The sequence below is a fragment of the Grammomys surdaster genome, unplaced genomic scaffold (assembly GCF_004785775.1).
Source record: "Grammomys surdaster isolate TR1022 unplaced genomic scaffold, NIH_TR_1.0 125925, whole genome shotgun sequence".
Taxonomy (NCBI): domain Eukaryota; kingdom Metazoa; phylum Chordata; class Mammalia; order Rodentia; family Muridae; genus Grammomys; species Grammomys surdaster.
Genome location: NW_021620749.1, coordinates 3,305,137 through 3,321,838, shown reverse-complemented (window position 1 = coordinate 3,321,838; position 16,702 = coordinate 3,305,137). Strand labels below are relative to the sequence as shown.

General features: G+C 39.4%; 1 protein-coding gene across 5 annotated transcripts in view; it reads left to right on the top strand.

The window, feature by feature from the left end:
- The window catches only part of Dyrk1a (dual specificity tyrosine phosphorylation regulated kinase 1A), a 123,006-nt gene that overhangs the window by 86,177 nt on the left and 20,127 nt on the right, over positions 1 to 16,702 (top strand). For 3 of the 5 annotated variants that reach the window (XM_028752497.1, XM_028752501.1, XM_028752499.1), the window contains 5 exons: positions 3,892 to 4,011; positions 6,088 to 6,276; positions 9,419 to 9,566; positions 13,814 to 14,100; positions 16,130 to 16,276. In XM_028752497.1, coding sequence (XP_028608330.1) covers positions 3,892 to 4,011; positions 6,088 to 6,276; positions 9,419 to 9,566; positions 13,814 to 14,100; positions 16,130 to 16,276 — 891 coding nt within the window. The remainder of the gene's footprint in view (positions 1 to 3,891; positions 4,012 to 6,087; positions 6,277 to 9,418; positions 9,567 to 13,813; positions 14,101 to 16,129; positions 16,277 to 16,702) is intronic. The other 2 variants (XM_028752502.1, XM_028752500.1) reach the window with 1 other exon arrangement.

The window sequence follows — 16,702 nt, the reverse complement described above, 5'->3', positions numbered from 1 at the left end:
TACAGAGAAAGTTCCTTAAGACTTAAAAGAAGAATATGTGAATATTAATTTAAGCATGCTATTTATTCTAATATTCAGACTATAGATTGACCAATTTTTCATAGGTTGAGAGTGCAGAAAGAATGCTGAAATCTCTATGAACACATTATACACATACCTATGGGTATGTCTTAAATGCTTGAATTCACTGTGCCCTGCCATAGTCACTATTTTGGGGCAGTCTTCTCACTGGCTATGTTGTGAGATAGAGTTTGTGTTCTCGCTGTGCTGAGTAAGGAACACAGCTGTTCTGAACAGATTTAGGATTTGGTTGGCCATGGCTTTAACAAGTGAGGAATGGCAAGTGCCTCCTGCACTCTGTGAGCTACAGGAGATGTGCTTTCTCTGCTTGAGCAGTGTGTGGTGGTAATGAGTTGTTGCCTGTGGTTGAGTGTCTGTGGTATGGATGTCCTTTGCCAGAGGCCTCTTGCAGTGCACTTGGAAAGCATCAGGTGCAAACAGCAGCATCGTGATGGGGCTTAGAATTTGTTTCAAGCAGTCATTTGCTTTAGACATTAGGCCCATGCTTGAGAACTGAAGTTCATCAGTGTTGATGTTTAGAACGCCCTTGCTCATGTGCCAGAGAGTCAGAGAGTGAGGTGAGCACAAAGCACAGGTCAATGCGACGTGCAGTGTGCTCTGAATAACCAGAGTGTGCTCAGGGCTGTTCTCCCACTTGCTTCAAATCAGCATGCCACACAGACATTGCTTCTAATACACTTCCAGTTGAAGAGACAGGATTTCCATTTTTGACTTCTTGATGTATGTGCATGATGGTAGTCTTCATAGTCCAGCCCTGTGTGCTTTCTGCTTAGATGCAGCACGCTTGGATTTATATCACTTGCCATTTACAGAGAGCCAGAAAAAAATTTCTTTAACATTATTTTTATCAATATATCATGCTATTTTATAATTTAGAGTATCCGTTTTCATATTCAATTTACATCATAAAATCATTTAAAAGATAATTTTGTTTATTATTTCTGATTTAAACCATAAAATATTGTTAAAGATTTATGTGATTAAGTGTAGGCAAGCAGTATTGCACACACCTTTAGTCCCAGCATTTGGGATGCAGAGGCAAGCAGATCTTTAAGTCTGAGCCCAGCTTTGTCTACATAATGAGTTCTAAAACAGCCAGAACTACAAAAAACACACAAAAGCTTATTAAGAAATAATGCAGCATTCCCTTCAAACTCTAGAAGTTTCTGTGTTTTGAGGAAGGTATGTTCTTTAGGGTGATGTGGTGTGGCTCACCAAGGGATATATAATGGTCTCAAGATCTGCTTGAGGACTAGAGTTAAATACACATGGATACCTCATGTCTTATAGGTTCTTGAATACAAAATTGGGGCCTAATTCTAGGCCTTCTTAGATATCTTCTAGCTACCATCTTCTGTAAACTTCATAATGTGATTCATATGCTTCTTATCATTTTATCACAAAGTGAATCTTATTATACAATTACTCTGAAAGGAATTAACTTAAGATTTATTTCTAGTCATTAATTTTTCTCATAAGTATGTTGGGTATAAATATAAAAGGTTATAGTTGAAAATGAAAATTAGAATAAAACTGAGCAGAGATGAGTGTCCCTCCCACTGGACCTTGAGCTGTAGGCCAGTCCAGCCTACATGCTATCCTTTGGCATTTTGAGCTACACTAGTGCCCTGGATGTGGGTGTAAATGCTGTTCCGCCCACCTCATTGCTTGTTCTGAGAATAGCAGAAAGGCAGAAAATGCTCTCCGTTATTATGGGTTTCCATCCATAAGAACTAATAGGACTAATATAAAGTGAATGAACTAGACACTAATGTTTGAGTAGATCTCTTAACTACACCTGCCCAGTCTGTGTGATGCTTTGTGTGTGTGTCTGTGTGTCTCTGTGTGTGTCTGTCTGTCTGTCTTCGGGGCGGAACATTTGGCATTGAATAACCAATTCTTGCACTCTGAGCACTCTAGCTGCTTGCAGTGCTTTGTGGCGGTTTCCTGTTCTGTGTGTCACATGCATTGGCGTTGTTCTTGGTCAGCTGCACTTGCTCTAGAGCATTGATTGGGGCAGCACTCTGTGTTCTCACATATAAATGACAACAAGAGTAGTACTCTTTCTTTCTTTCTTTCTTTCTTTCTTTCTTTCTTTCTTTCTTTCTTTCTTTTCTTTCTTCCCCTTCCTTCCCTTCCTTCCTTCCTTCCTTCCTTCCTTCCTTCCTTCCTTCCTTCCTTCCTTCCTTCCTTCCTTCCTTTTTCTTTCTTTTCTTTCCCCGAGACAGGGTTTCTCTGTGTAGTCCTGGCTGTCTTGGAACTCACTCTGTAGACCAGGCTGGCCTCGAACTCAGAAATTCATATGCCTCTGCCTCCCAAGTGCTGGGATTAAAGGCATGCGCCACCACTGCCCGGCCCATACATTCTCTTAAAAGATTATTACAAAGTGTGCATGCTTAAAATTGTTTTCAGTAAATATCTGCTGTTAGTATTGCTTTACTTTTTTCTTATTGAATTGACTTTGCTATAATTCCAACCTTTACATATAGTAGTAATGGACCATTTCAGTGGTGTGTGTGTGTGTAAACTCAAATTGTGGCTGCATTGTATCAGTTCAGGATAGAGCCTCTTAAACATAAGTTAGTTTTGTGAAACTATTCCAGGAACTTAAAAGGGAAGAAAGGGGAAAACCTTGTTAATTAAACCAAATTAAAGCTTTTTCATTACTTTAAATGCTTATAACATTAGTTCACATGAAAGAATTGATGTGTTTATTACTAGAATTGTCTACTCACCAAATTAAGTCTCCAAGGAATGTTTTTTTTTATTTCTTTTCCTGTTTATATTTTAAAAAATAAAAGGTTTGGAAAGTTAATTTAAGTCTTGTTAATTATGAAGATAGTTCAAATGAGTAGTCACAGTCACTGTGGTTAACTCCTGTTGGTTTCCTTTTTGAGGAGGATGATCAGTCACTCAGTTTACTGACATCACCCTTTAGATGGCAAAGGTTTAGGATCTTGAGCTTGCAGGGACTGGAGAATGGCTGTCAGTTAACCACTTGCCTTGAAGTGCAAGTTTAGTCCTGGCATTCATATAGCAGTGGTGGAATGAGCTTGTCCCAGTGCTGGGTGGACTGAGACACACAGGGCTCCCTGGGGCTTCTTGGCTGGCCACTAAGTACACCCTAGTTAATGAGCTCCAGGCTAAGACTGGTTGAAAGGAGGTAGACCACACCTGTCACCTGAGACTATCTCTTGCCAGCCCTTGTGTACTTGTTCCTCTTCCTATAGAAGGAGCAGGTACTTAGAGAGGTTACCTGGGAACTTAGACCCATACTTCTTCAGCACCCTCAACTGGAGTTTTAGAGTCAACTGAGCTAAGAAGTTGCAGGCTGGTTCAGTGACTAGGTGTGTTTTTATTTGCCTACTGGAAAACAGGCAGGCTTTGGAAATAATTCAGAAAAAAAAAATTGCCATAGGATTAATTGTAGTAGAGAAGGTATGTGGGTCAGTATCACATGTCTCCAGGATTATGGATGTACCTACAATTCAACTGCTTGGAAATGGTCCAAACATAAATATCCAGGCATATTATCTTCTAATTTTATTAATTTGCTCCAGAAGTTGTTTCCTTTAGAATCCAGATAAAAGAAATAACTTTGAGAATGTATGTATAGTTTAATATAAATGTGTGTGGTCTTTTTTTTTTTTAAAGAAGAGACTTTAATTGATTTGGTAGAAGGAGCTTGACTAGGTTATGGCAAGATGGATGTGACTACTGGATTATGGTAGTGGGCGCCTGACTAGGCTTTGGTAGAGGGTGTCACACACTGCAGTGTAGTTAAACTGTTAGTCTTTCTGTCTATTTAAGGTGATGCCTGACATTGTCATGTTACAGAGGCGGATGCCCCAAACCTTCCGTGATCCAGCAACTGCTCCTTTGAGAAAACTCTCTGTGGATTTGATCAAAACATACAAACATATTAATGAGGTAAGAGTATTGACTTGCTATGGTGTCTTTATTTCCAATAGATCAAAGGTCAAGTTTTTTGATGCCTCTTTAGACAACTAAATGTGTTTTATTTCTAATGATTATCATTGAATTATATTATTCATATGATTCATAATTATTCAAATAATTATTCATAGGACTAATTGTAGTAGAGAAGATATATGGGTCAGTATCACATGTCTCCAGGATTATGGATGTACCTACAATTCAACCGCTTGAGGAAATGGTCCAAACATAGATATCCAGGCATATTATCTTCTAATTTCATTTATTTGCTCCAGAAGTTGTTTTCATTAGAATCCAGATAAAAGAATTAACTTTGAGAATGTATAACCTATTGTAAGTGTATCTTTTATTTATTTATTTTTTTTGTAAGTGTATCTTTTAGAAGGAGCTTTCAATGAATATTTGAATTTTTATGAATATTATGAATTCTAATAAGCTAATGGTTTATAGATAATTACAACAATAAAAAAATGTGTTAACAAGGACTACAGATGAGAAAGTTGTGGCTAACTTCCTCTTCTGCAAAGACATATATACTGCACTGAGTTATTTCTAATGCTTTTCCTCAGGGCAAGAAAAAATGGGGACTAATAATTACAAAAAAATACTTTTGCTTAAATTTAAAGTCCTGCCATCATTGAATATTAACTTAAAAGGACCTGCTTTATTTCATCTAATCAAAAATTCTGTCATGTCTTTTACTTTTACACTTTTCTAAAAACAAAGTATTTACTTATTTTGAAGACAGGATCTCACTGTGTAGCCTGGGCTGATCTTGAGCTCACAGCAGTCCTCCTGCCTCAACCTGCTGAATGCTGGGATTGCAGGTATAAGCCACCATGCTATGTGTTCTTTTATCCATGTCTTTCCATGGTAAGATAGTAAAAAATTATATTGAAAAATATCAAAAAAAAGAGAGTACATTGAATTCTTTCTTTTATAACTTGGGTTGTTGCCACTAAATTATTTTCTGGTGTGGTGTTTAGATCTTATCTACATCATTGCTATTTGCTTCTGGCCTCAACTCTAGTGTTTTCACTAAGTGTTAAGTGAGACTTTTCCAGAAAAGCATAGAAGATGCTCTGCCTTCCCACTGGAGCCTTTCACTTTGCTAGAAAGATGTTTGTGTGTAGAAGCACTGCAGCAGTTCAGTGCCATTCAGCTGGTGCTTTAGCAGTGTGTCAGGATAAAGTTAGAAAGCCTCAGTGAGTGGTCCTGAGGTAGATGTGTACACATTTGTTTATTATACTTTGTGATTATCTGGAAATATCTGAGACATTGTTTCTCACAGCATATCAATATCAGTTTGTTAACATGTGATGTTTTGTTATCACACTGGGTTAAAGTAATAGCATCTTTGTTGAAGCTTATTTATCAGCAGTCTTGCCACAGTGACCCAAGATACACTGTATCTTAGAATGTTCTTGTCACCCCATTAGCTTTCATAACTAAGCTATAAGAAAAGCTTGGTTTGCAATTGACCACAAAGGCCTGAGGGATTGGCAGGGAGGTATGAGGACAGAATAGGTGTGGGTTTTATTCATCATTAGGTTCTTCTGGACATAGAAATTGTATGATTTTAGTAAAACATCAATTTATTGACATTTAAAACTTATATTTTAAAATCTTTTGCTATAAGATTAAGTATCAAATTAGCATTACCTGGAGAACAGGGCATGAAAGACCTTGAACTTTGAGTTTGAGGGAATGAAATGTTGCTTCTTTTGTTTGTGGGGTTCCTTGTTGTATTTTTAAGGTCTGTGTAATCCCACTGTATTCGAATCACGCCATACAGTAACAAAAGTGTGGGTTACTTTGATTCTTCGTTAATGGAGTCCATTAGGCCAGTCACTTAGTATCTCTTATTTAGGTGTATCTATAGTACAGCCCTGCATTTCATCAGACATGTCCCTGTTGGTTATACTTTTGCATTCGATGTCAACTGTCGAAGATCTTTACTTTGTTTTGCATTTTTTTAATTTAAAAAGAATGGTTCATCCATTTCATACTGATTTAAGTCACAGTTAACCTTGTGTATATTCATTACAGGTTTACTATGCAAAAAAGAAGCGAAGACACCAACAGGGCCAGGGGGATGATTCAAGTCATAAGAAGGAGCGGAAGGTTTACAACGATGGTTATGATGATGATAACTATGATTATATTGTAAAAAACGGAGAAAAGTGGATGGATCGCTATGAAATCGACTCCTTAATAGGCAAAGGTTCATTTGGACAGGTAATGTAATGGAGAATGCTGAATTTCATTCATAAAAATTTCTATTTGATCATGATAGTAAATCCTTAGCAGCGCACTTGATATTAATATGTTTTGTGAACAATGTATATATAAATATCTAAATGATCAAATTCTCCATCTATAAAAATTCCAGCAATCTATTTTTATAAATGTTTCTTTTGCTGCTGACTACTTTACTTTTAGCTAGAGACAAACTGATTATTTGAATTGCTAACAGCTAGCATTACCTCTCTTCTCTGGGCTGTGTCTGGTCAGCTGTTCATTGTCTTAGATGGGTGCCTTCTGCCCGCTCGGCCTCTCAAGCAGCACTGCACGCGCTTGGCCTCTTCCTGGGGCTGGGGCTGGGGCTGGGGCTGGGCCTGGGCCTGGGCCTGGGCCTGGGCCTGGGCTCTGGGCCCTGGGCCCTGGGCCCTGGGCTCTGGGCTCTGGGCTCTGGGCTCTGGGCTCTGGGCTCTGGGTTTCACCAGGCTTATACCAGCAGACAGGCGTCTGAGGTCTCCTTCCCATTCCCAGAGTACCAGCATTGATCTTCCGCTGCATGGGTGACTGCAGTGGACCTGGCTTTCTCTTCATTCTCAGCCCCATCTCTGAACCCAAAGTTCTCCTCTCCTCATCTCTGTGCTCACCTAGAAGTGCTCATTCTCTCCTTTGTCTTTGTTGGGAAGCAGTCAACACAGGCCTGGTTTCCTCTTCAGCTTCCTAAGTGCTAGATGGCAGACAGCTGCCACTTCCTGCACTTGTGTAAAGCTTCCTGTCTAGCCAGTGCCACGTGGCCCTACCTCCCTAATCACTAAGCTGTTGATAGAGGCCTGGGTTATTGTTACTGCCATTGTGTAGGTAATTACATGTGATCTAAATGTACTTCTTACTGAATACAGTAGAGGTCAAAGTGATGTTTCATGAAGCTCCCTTGTGCTGTCAAACAAAAATAAACTATAACTGGTGTGGTGGCATATGGCTCAAACCCGAGATCAGAGTCTTGCATTCATGCTCAACTACACAGTGAATTTGAGGCCACTGCAGTACTCGAGACCATGTTTCAGAAGACAGTTGCACACCTATGGGTCTGAATGTTATTTCTTACTTGCTAGCCTTTAGAGAAAGCAAAATATATTCTTCAACGAGTGAGGTGATATTCATGTGTCACATCTAATCATGCTAAAGATAAAAGTACATCGTTGGTTCTAGCAGTCATAGACTAAAACTTTAGAAGAGGACTGAAAACACAGAAGAGGCTATGCCCTCACCATTGAGTCCTCCAGCACTGTGCAGCAAGACCAGGTCCTTAGGGCACGTGTGTATCTGCTCCTTTCTGCGCCACGAAGAAATTTGTCACCCTTTTCTTCTGAATCAAAGTTTTCATAGTATTTTAGGAATTCCTCTTTTTCAATGTTTCTTGACTGTCAGAAGTCTTCACTTTTCTATTAAAAAAAAAAAAAAGGCCCTTAGCAAAGCACTTTTGAGGCCTACCTCTTAATGAGGGTTGGCAACCCCTGCAAATGGTAGGAGTGCTGTCCCCACTCTGAGAAGCACTCCAGCATCGCATATTTGCTCTAAGTAGGACCCTCCTCTGTTCCCTCTGCCATGGGAGCTACATGGCTATGCTGCTTGCTCTAACGCAGCAGTCCCAGGTCCTGTTCTTTCCATCTCCACCTTAACCTTCTTGTCTTTCTCTTGCTCAGAGCAGAGGAGCACAGACTGAAAATGCAGACACATTTGTGCTGGACTCTGTTTACCTGCTTATGCTGAGATGTGTACTGTTTACATTCACCTGGCATTCACCATATGGATGCTACCAAATTTATCTAAATTTTCTGTTTGGTCTGTCAAATAGAGGACTTTTCTTTTAGCCTTTGTTTATTAGTCCTAATTACACATTGAAAATTTCCAGAACTACGTTTATTCTGTAGACCTTTGGGCACTGGCTACTTACCTGCTACTCTTGCTAAACTGGGTATAGTTATTATCAAAGTAAAAGAATATCAGAACTGCTTGGTCACATTTTTACAGGTGTAGCTTCTGACATAAAAGGCAGCGGGTAACGATTTTCAGAATTGAGTCGGTTTTCACTCCAACCATGTATAACATCATTTCCAGTATATTTGACCCTGAGTGATTGAGATTGTGGAGCAGACTCCTCTTTGCTGATACAGTGGTTGTCAGTCTTCACTTTGTGGCTTTTCTAGGTTCTTTCACCGCCAGATTTTTTGAAATGTGGCCAGATGTATTTAAGACCGTTTTCTGTTCAGACTACCTACTTACTCTACTGCAGCTATGTGATGTGTTTGTCAGTTCTAACCCATGTATTTGGGTAGAAGAGTTTTAAAACATCTTCCAATTATGACATTTCCTTCTAGTATTGTACTGGTAACTTTCTTACAAACTAATTCTCTTATGTCAATTGTTTTCACGTATAAGAATCTAATTTAAAATTAGAAAATTATCTGCCTTCTGAGAAGCATCAGAAAGTTTTTTTTATTCTTAAAACAAATAAAAATTTTTCTACATTAAAAGAATAGTTGAGCTGGAAGAGGCAATACATGCCTTTAAACCCAGAACTGGAGAGACAAAGACAGGAAGATATATGACTTTGACTCCAGCCTGGTCTACCTACTGAGTTCTAGGCCTTCCAGAGTCATACAGCGATACCCTGTCTCAATAATAACAATTTAAAAAAAAAACCCAATAGTTGAGTAAGTTGTTTTATTTAAAAAGATACACTTAGATGCACACAGTTATTACATATACACACACACATACTTATTACATAGACACACATATGTTGATTTTTAGTAAGAAAGAATAAAGGTTAAACTCAGCCTTCATCAGTAGTCATTTCATTTTTGAAGGAAGAAAACAGTTGCCATCTTGTTAAAGTTGTCTATTCTGTGGATAGTTAGAAATACTGTAAGTAGGATACAAGAGGACATTCAATTAAAAAAAAAAAAAGGATTTAGCCTCCTTGTGGTAAAGTAGATGATCTGTCGAGGAGAAGCAGCTGCTACTTAGAAACACGAGAGTGCACAGTTAAATGAGAGAGAAGTAGATTTGCAGGGTGGAAGAGTGTAAACATGTAAAGTTGTTAGTAGTGAAACTGAGGATGGCTTGTCTTGTTTTGTAGGTTGTGAAAGCATATGACAGAGTGGAGCAAGAATGGGTCGCCATTAAAATCATCAAGAACAAGAAAGCATTTCTGAATCAAGCCCAGATAGAAGTGCGTCTGCTTGAGCTCATGAACAAACATGACACGGAAATGAAGTACTACATAGGTAACGGCTCCTCCAGATGTGTTGGTTTTACCAGACAGTGGGTCTGTTGGAGACCATGAGCTGTTTCGGTCTGTGGGTGCTTTATAGTATGAAGCCACAAACAGCAGTATCTGGGGGATTGTTTGGTTGTTTCCCAAGTCACAACTCACAGGTGCCCATTGTTTGCTCTAATGTGTCTTTGTCTAGGGAGCCACTGTCGGTGTCTTGTTAGTGTAGTGTACTGTGTGCCTAAGAAAATGTGTCTGAACTGCAATCTCCCCAAACTCTGTTAGTGAGGTATTGGACTCACTGTAGCATAGGGAATATGCATATTCACCCTGTCTCCCTGCTGCTTTCCTCTGGCCTTCCCACAGGAAGGTGACTCAAGCTTTAGATTAGAGAACAACTCCTTTAGTAGTAATCGTCTTGGGGGCACTGTAGCTGGGACCTGCCCCTGCTCCTGCAGAACCCTATCTCAGTATTTATTCCATTGTCATGCTGTCTTCCCGCAGGAAACAGTCAGCCAAAGAATTAAGACTGTTGGGAACTTACGGAGAAAACACCTTCTAATTATATCTTTTATACTTTTAAAAGAGTTAGTTCTGTGTGTGTACTTACATACATGTGTACAAGTATCTGCAGAGGCCAGAGGCATCCAGCCCCTTGAGCTGGAGTTACAGAGCTGTGTAAGTTGCCTGATACAGGTTCTTGGAATCAAACCCTTGGGTGTTGTGGTAGAACAACACTCACTGTCACCTGCTGAGCTGTGTCTCCATCCCACAGTTGTCAGGGTTTTAAAATCAGATTTATAATGTCAGCGCTGGTAAGACATCGTTGTTTTATTCACTAGCAAGAAAAACTGCCACCAAGTTTACAGTGCCTAAGTGACGCAGCTTACAACTGCATGTAACTCAGTCTGGGGGATTTGATGCCTTCTAGCCTTCACACTCTCCTGCACACTTGTGTTTCTCTCTCTCTCTCTCTCTCTCTCTCTCTCTCTCTCTCTCTCTCACACACACACACACACACACACACACACACACACACACACACAGAGTAAAAATTTAAAAATGACAGTTTCTTCTGCTCTCTGACAGCAGAGCTGCTGAAACTGTAGGCACAGGTAACACCATGCTTTCAGACAGTCTCAAGGAGAAGGATTTCGAGCAACTATAGTGGCTGTGGGGCCAGGTGTGAAAGGACAGGGTGGAGAGATTCAACCAGTCAGGGTGGAAGGTGGAGACAGGTTCTTCTCCCAGAGTACAGTTGCACTGAAGAGGTTTTTGACGACAAGGATTCTTTCTTATTTGTAGGTGATGGTGTTGGTGGGAAGTATGTGGGCTGCCTGTTAGGCTGACGTTATGGACGATTTCATCATGTAAATCATTTCATTGCCTCCCTTTTATAATAGTGATGCCTAAACTAATGACTTACATTGTCCCTGAAGTTTAGTACTGTACTGTTGTAAATACTTCCAAGTAGTGCAAATGAAAAAAAACTCCTGCACTACACACAAATACATTGTTTCCACAGCAAATGTTGAAGGGCCCAATTTACAACAAATTTTGTGGCCATTTTAATGTTTAGCTGCTATAATAACTTACTGAGCATTGTTAGTGTTGAGTGCAGAGCATGTGCACAAAGAGGGGTAATAGCATCGAAGCTGATAAGTAATGCTCTCATGTAAGATGCATCGTCCTAGGTAAAACTTGGGTTTCAGATAATGGGTATCGTTAAAAGAAGCCATGAGACTCTGTCATGACTATCAACCACACTACCATTGGTGAGATCCGGTGTCCCTGTTCCAGGGAGGGGGCTTGAGGCATTCTTCTTTGGCTCCTCGGTGTCTTCTCTGACAACTGTGGAGACTGTCCTGATAATACTGGGTGTGTCTGAAAAGCTTTCCTCATCACACGGGAGGTCTGATTCAGTGAGAGCAAGCCCAGTTCTGTTGAAGGGGCATCAAAGGATGCATGAGTTTATATTGGTCTCTGGACATGCCTCCTTGTCTTCCTGTGCTTGTGCCTTCTATTTTGTGTTTTCATGCTCTTGTTTAAGAATATGGGAAATTCATAGTGACTCGGAACAAAACTGAGGGCTCTGTTTTGGATGACAACAGCAACAGAAGAACTTTAGACACCGCTGTGTTGCTTGACCTGTACCCTAAATTTAAGGTTTTCTTTTGATGGTACAATTTAATTTTAAGAAAGTTGATAGATAAAATTTATTCTGGTGATCTTGAGATTTAAGTTTTAAAAAAACACCTGCCATATGGTGTAACTTATTTTAAGTGGCAAAAAAAGTTGTACAAACTGTACATTTTTAAACTGCCGTTTATTTGTATTTTAATGTATGTGTAACTTCCTTGATGTTCAGGCCAGGGTAAGGATTCATTGTTTGTGTGTTTGTGATTGTGTTTATAGTCACTGTCCTATGGGGTGTCAGAGCTCAGTTCCTTCTCATCTGAGTTGAAATCTGTGACCCTTCTCTTTCCCTCCCTTGCACTCTCTTCTTCAAAGAATAATTTTCTTTTCTGGAATATTTAGTGACAAGTGGTCTGGTTAAAAGTTTCATTTCATTTATTGGGAAAGATTCTATCAACTCCCCAGTTTTTTAGTATCCAGTCAAAAAGATGGACAGATCTGTATTTGAACTTTCTTTGATAATATTTTCCTGCTAGTGCATTGCAGATTCTCAGTAAATGACTGGATGACGTGAAGGGGGCAGATCTGTCATTGTAAGAATGTCCTCAGTTGACCAGCTCTTGAGTGACTTTCAGAATCACGTTGGTGTTTTGATTTCAGTCAGCATTTCTTTTGTGGTTACTGCTTAACCAGGAGATTAAAACCGCTACAGGGCCTGTGTCTATGGAGGTTGAAGGAACTGTGTTTAGTTTTAAACCTAGGAACTGTGAAGTGATTAAGAACAGATAATACATTCCCTTAGGCAACTTTTAAAGATGATTTTTATTACTTTTACAGTGTCAGGGAATGGTGTAGACTTCTATTTGAGCCACGTAGAGTGCTCCTGGTGTGACTTATCCCAACTCAAGTTCACTTATATCATGATTATCAAAACAGCTACAGAATGTGGGCTGCTCAAGGCAGGCTGTCCAGGACTGTGCCAAGATTCAGTGTATGTGTGATCCTCACACAATGGCTGTTTGAATACTGTCATATTTTTCTGGAAAGGTCTATAGAGAAAGCTATTTTTGAGATACTATGAGACTATCGTTGGCCTAACATCAAGAAGACTTACAGGCACTTGTTGGTGTGTGTAAGAATGCTTGTGTCTTCTGAGTGACTTTATCTGGTGCTAACTGATGTGCTTGAACACAGTCTTTGGTTTATTACTGACCTCAGAGAGGATAGCAGCAATTACCGCTTTCCTGCAGCTCGCCTGTCCTTCATAAGTTTTCCAAAACTTTTAGTCTTATAGAAGATTTTTTTTTCTCAATTCACTGAACATAATAAATACATAGGTTATGGATTCCTAAGAACACAGTTTTCACCAAGTCTGCTTGATCTCTTTCTTTCTTTTTTTTTTTCTTCGGTTTTTCGAGACAGGGTTTCTCTGTGTAGTCCTGCCTGTCTTGGAACTCACTCTGTAGACCAGGCTGGCCTCGAACTCAGAAATCTGCCTGCCTCTGCCTCCCAAGTGCTGGGATTAAAGATGTGCGCCACCACTGCCCGGTGTCTGCTTGATTTCTAAAACACAAAAATATACTGCTGTATGTAAGCAGTAGCCAGTTATTGGTGAAAATACTGGTAAACATAGATTGATACATTCATCAAAGCTAGTGGAGAGGTCTGTTAGATGCAGTGATGTCATAAACCAGTCTTAGCCAAGGGGGGTTATGAGGTGGTACTTTGTTAACTTATGGGTGTTTGTTTGTTTGTTATTTTATATTTTCTGAAATAGAACTCTCTCTGTAGACCCAGGCTGGCCTCAAACTCAAGAGATCCATCTGCCTCTGTCTCCAAAGTGCTGGGATTAAAGGTGTGTGCCATCACTTGGGGCTACCTTATGCTTTTTTTTTTTTTTTTTTTTTTTGACACACACTGCACTTCTTTAACTTGGGAAGACTGGTTTAGATCTTCTTAATCAACAGAAGAGCAAGTTGTTACTGTTAGGGGCTGATCTCTAGACTAACCCCCTTTCCACTCTGCACTGGATGGTGAAATGCTGGGGAAGGAGAACTCAAGTATATGCTAACTCTTGTCTTACCAGTGTGTGTAACTTAGGTGAAATTTTCTTTTCTCTTTCAGTGCATTTGAAACGCCACTTTATGTTTCGAAACCATCTTTGTTTAGTGTTTGAAATGCTGTCCTATAATCTCTATGATTTGTTGAGGAACACCAACTTCCGAGGGGTCTCTTTGAACTTAACACGGAAGTTTGCACAACAGATGTGCACAGCATTGCTTTTTCTTGCGACTCCAGAGCTTAGTATCATTCACTGTGACTTAAAGCCTGAGAACATCCTTCTGTGTAACCCCAAACGAAGTGCAATCAAGATTGTTGATTTTGGCAGCTCTTGTCAGTTGGGGCAGAGGGTAAGTATTACTTTAGGCCTTGTGACTTAACAGTAGAATTGGGTAGAACAGCATAGCTATTTAAAGTGTTGTGAATAATGTTGTTTCAGTTTGGAGGCAATTAGAGGATGGTTATCTTGAACATGTAGCATATGTTTCACATCCTGTTGATGTCTGTTTAAATCCAGATATCAGTACTTGAATTGGAAGATGATTTTTTAAGTGGAATATTTAAAAATTATGTTTAATGCTGAAAAATTTGTAAAGAAAGAATAAGAGATAAAAGAGTTAAATATTAGGTGATTTATAGCATCCAAATGGAGCTTTTAATATAAACTTTGAGTAATTTTAACTTAAACTAGGATTTTGACTATTAAGTTACTTCTCTTAAGTCACCAAGATAAATGCTCCTTAAACACCAAGGAGTACCCACAAATGTGTTTTTGGTTATCATGGTTCTGTGTAGAAACAGCATAGGTGGTGTACCTATTTGTTTTGATAAATAAGTTTAAGTATTACCTTCCCCTACTAAGTTAGAATTGATACAGATTTGACACATCAGAACTGGTTTTCTTTACACTGTTAAAAACAGACATGTCTACTGTGATTTACTTTGTCTGGTTCAGGAAAGCAGAATCTTCCTGCCATAGTTCGTAGCATTGACATCGACACCAATGACGTGTTGTACGTGCAGGCAGAAGCCATAAGTTTTCTTCTTGAATGAGATGAAGGATACTTCTGTTAGGGCTTTATTCATTCTTAATTCCTTTTCTGTTTACATAAAGGTATCGTAATTATCTTAATCTGACATTGTAATGTTACTGTTTTTATATTGACATCCACGTGTTTTGCTTTCCAAGCTTATGAAGCTCCTATCTTGTCCAACTTGTATCTAGGTTTTAAGTAGAGCAGGCTGATTTATAGTGAAGGTATGTAGTCAGTTTAGTTAGCAGACTTAGCTTTTGCCATTTCTGCAAATTATTGTACAATAGCAAAGTCTTTTTTTTTGTTTGTTTGTTTTGTTTTTGTTTTTCGAGACAGGGTTTCTCTGTGTAGTCCTGGCTGTCCTGGAACTCACTCTGTAGACCAGGCTGGCCTCGAACTCAGAAATCCACCTGCCTCTGCCTCCCAAGTGCTGGGATTAAAGGTGTGCGCCACCACTGCCCGGTGCAAAGTCATATAATTGTGGAGATAATTTTTAAAATTGAATTAGAAGGCAAAATATGCAGTTCAGATGCTGCTGAAAAGCCTAGAGTTGTTCCTAGTTGCATAAGTAAACACATTATGTGTGGAGACACATGCCCACTGTGACAGCACTTGCGGTAGATTTATTAGTTAGCCGTTTTTCCCATCAATTTAAACCAAATCATATGTTCAGTCCTAACATCAAACAGTATTATCTCTGTCTAGACAAACTGAGATAACTTATCCTTTTCAGCCATTACGTTTATAACTGCTAATGTGTATTGGTGTTACCTGTGAACTGTTTCCAAGATCCATGGATATACTGTACTGAGTCAGAGTCAGAAGGTGGCAGGAAGAGAAGTGTGTACTTGAGGAGAGAAGGTCCTCAGGGATGAGAAGTGTGTGCATGGAGAGGGAGGGCCCTCAGGGATTTGGTCTAAAACCTGCTTGACTAAAAAGTAGTCAGGTGGGTGACTTCCTTCACCTAGAAACTCTCAGAAACACTGTAGTTTGAACACTCTATGTCCAAAACGTTTCAGACTAGGGTGTTTGTAGTCTCAGTCTTTGCTAGGAATCAAAACCAAGTCCTCACTTATGCTGCTCTCTACTGCTGAGACATGGCCCAGAGCATGCAGGGTAATGGCTTGCCTCACTGTCTCCTGATTATTGACTGGACTACATGAAAGGGTCTGAATTCTCAACCAACTTTTTGTTTAGTTACTCCTTTGAAATGTTTAGTTGTTTGACCATGTTTATGGCGTGATGTTGAACTTTTCTGTTGCTGTGAGTAGTTTTTTAAATCCAGTATTGAATATAACTATAAACAAGACATATCAAATTAATACTACTTTGAAATATGTTTCAGATATACCAGTATATTCAGAGTCGCTTTTATCGGTCTCCAGAGGTGCTACTGGGAATGCCTTATGACCTTGCTATCGACATGTGGTCCCTTGGATGTATCTTGGTTGAAATGCACACTGGAGAGCCTCTGTTCAGTGGTGCAAATGAGGTAGGTAAAGGGTTGACTCACACTTGTGCTCTGTAGTGACAGTGTCATCTCAAAGTTGTCCGTATAGGAAGGCATCTTCTGAAGAGCTTGATCGTTTGAGCTCAGTTGATCTTATTTTACATTATTTTAATTTTTCTTCATTGTTAGTTTTGTAATGGTAGGTTTAGAGTTCTGAACTAGTAATTAAGATACTTAATATGTTACTAAAGGAAAATAGTAATTTAACCAGAAAGTGGCATTTCATAGACATTTTGCAGGTTGAAGTACAATAATAGAAAGCAACTATATGATGAAGAAATGAGGCCACCCTGACCAATGATGTGAACTCTGATTGAAACCTGGATGCTGGGATTTAGTCCTTCCAAGAGCAATGCTCCTAGATGATGCCCGAGTTGTTTGAGATACACTAGGATTGTGGAGTTGTAG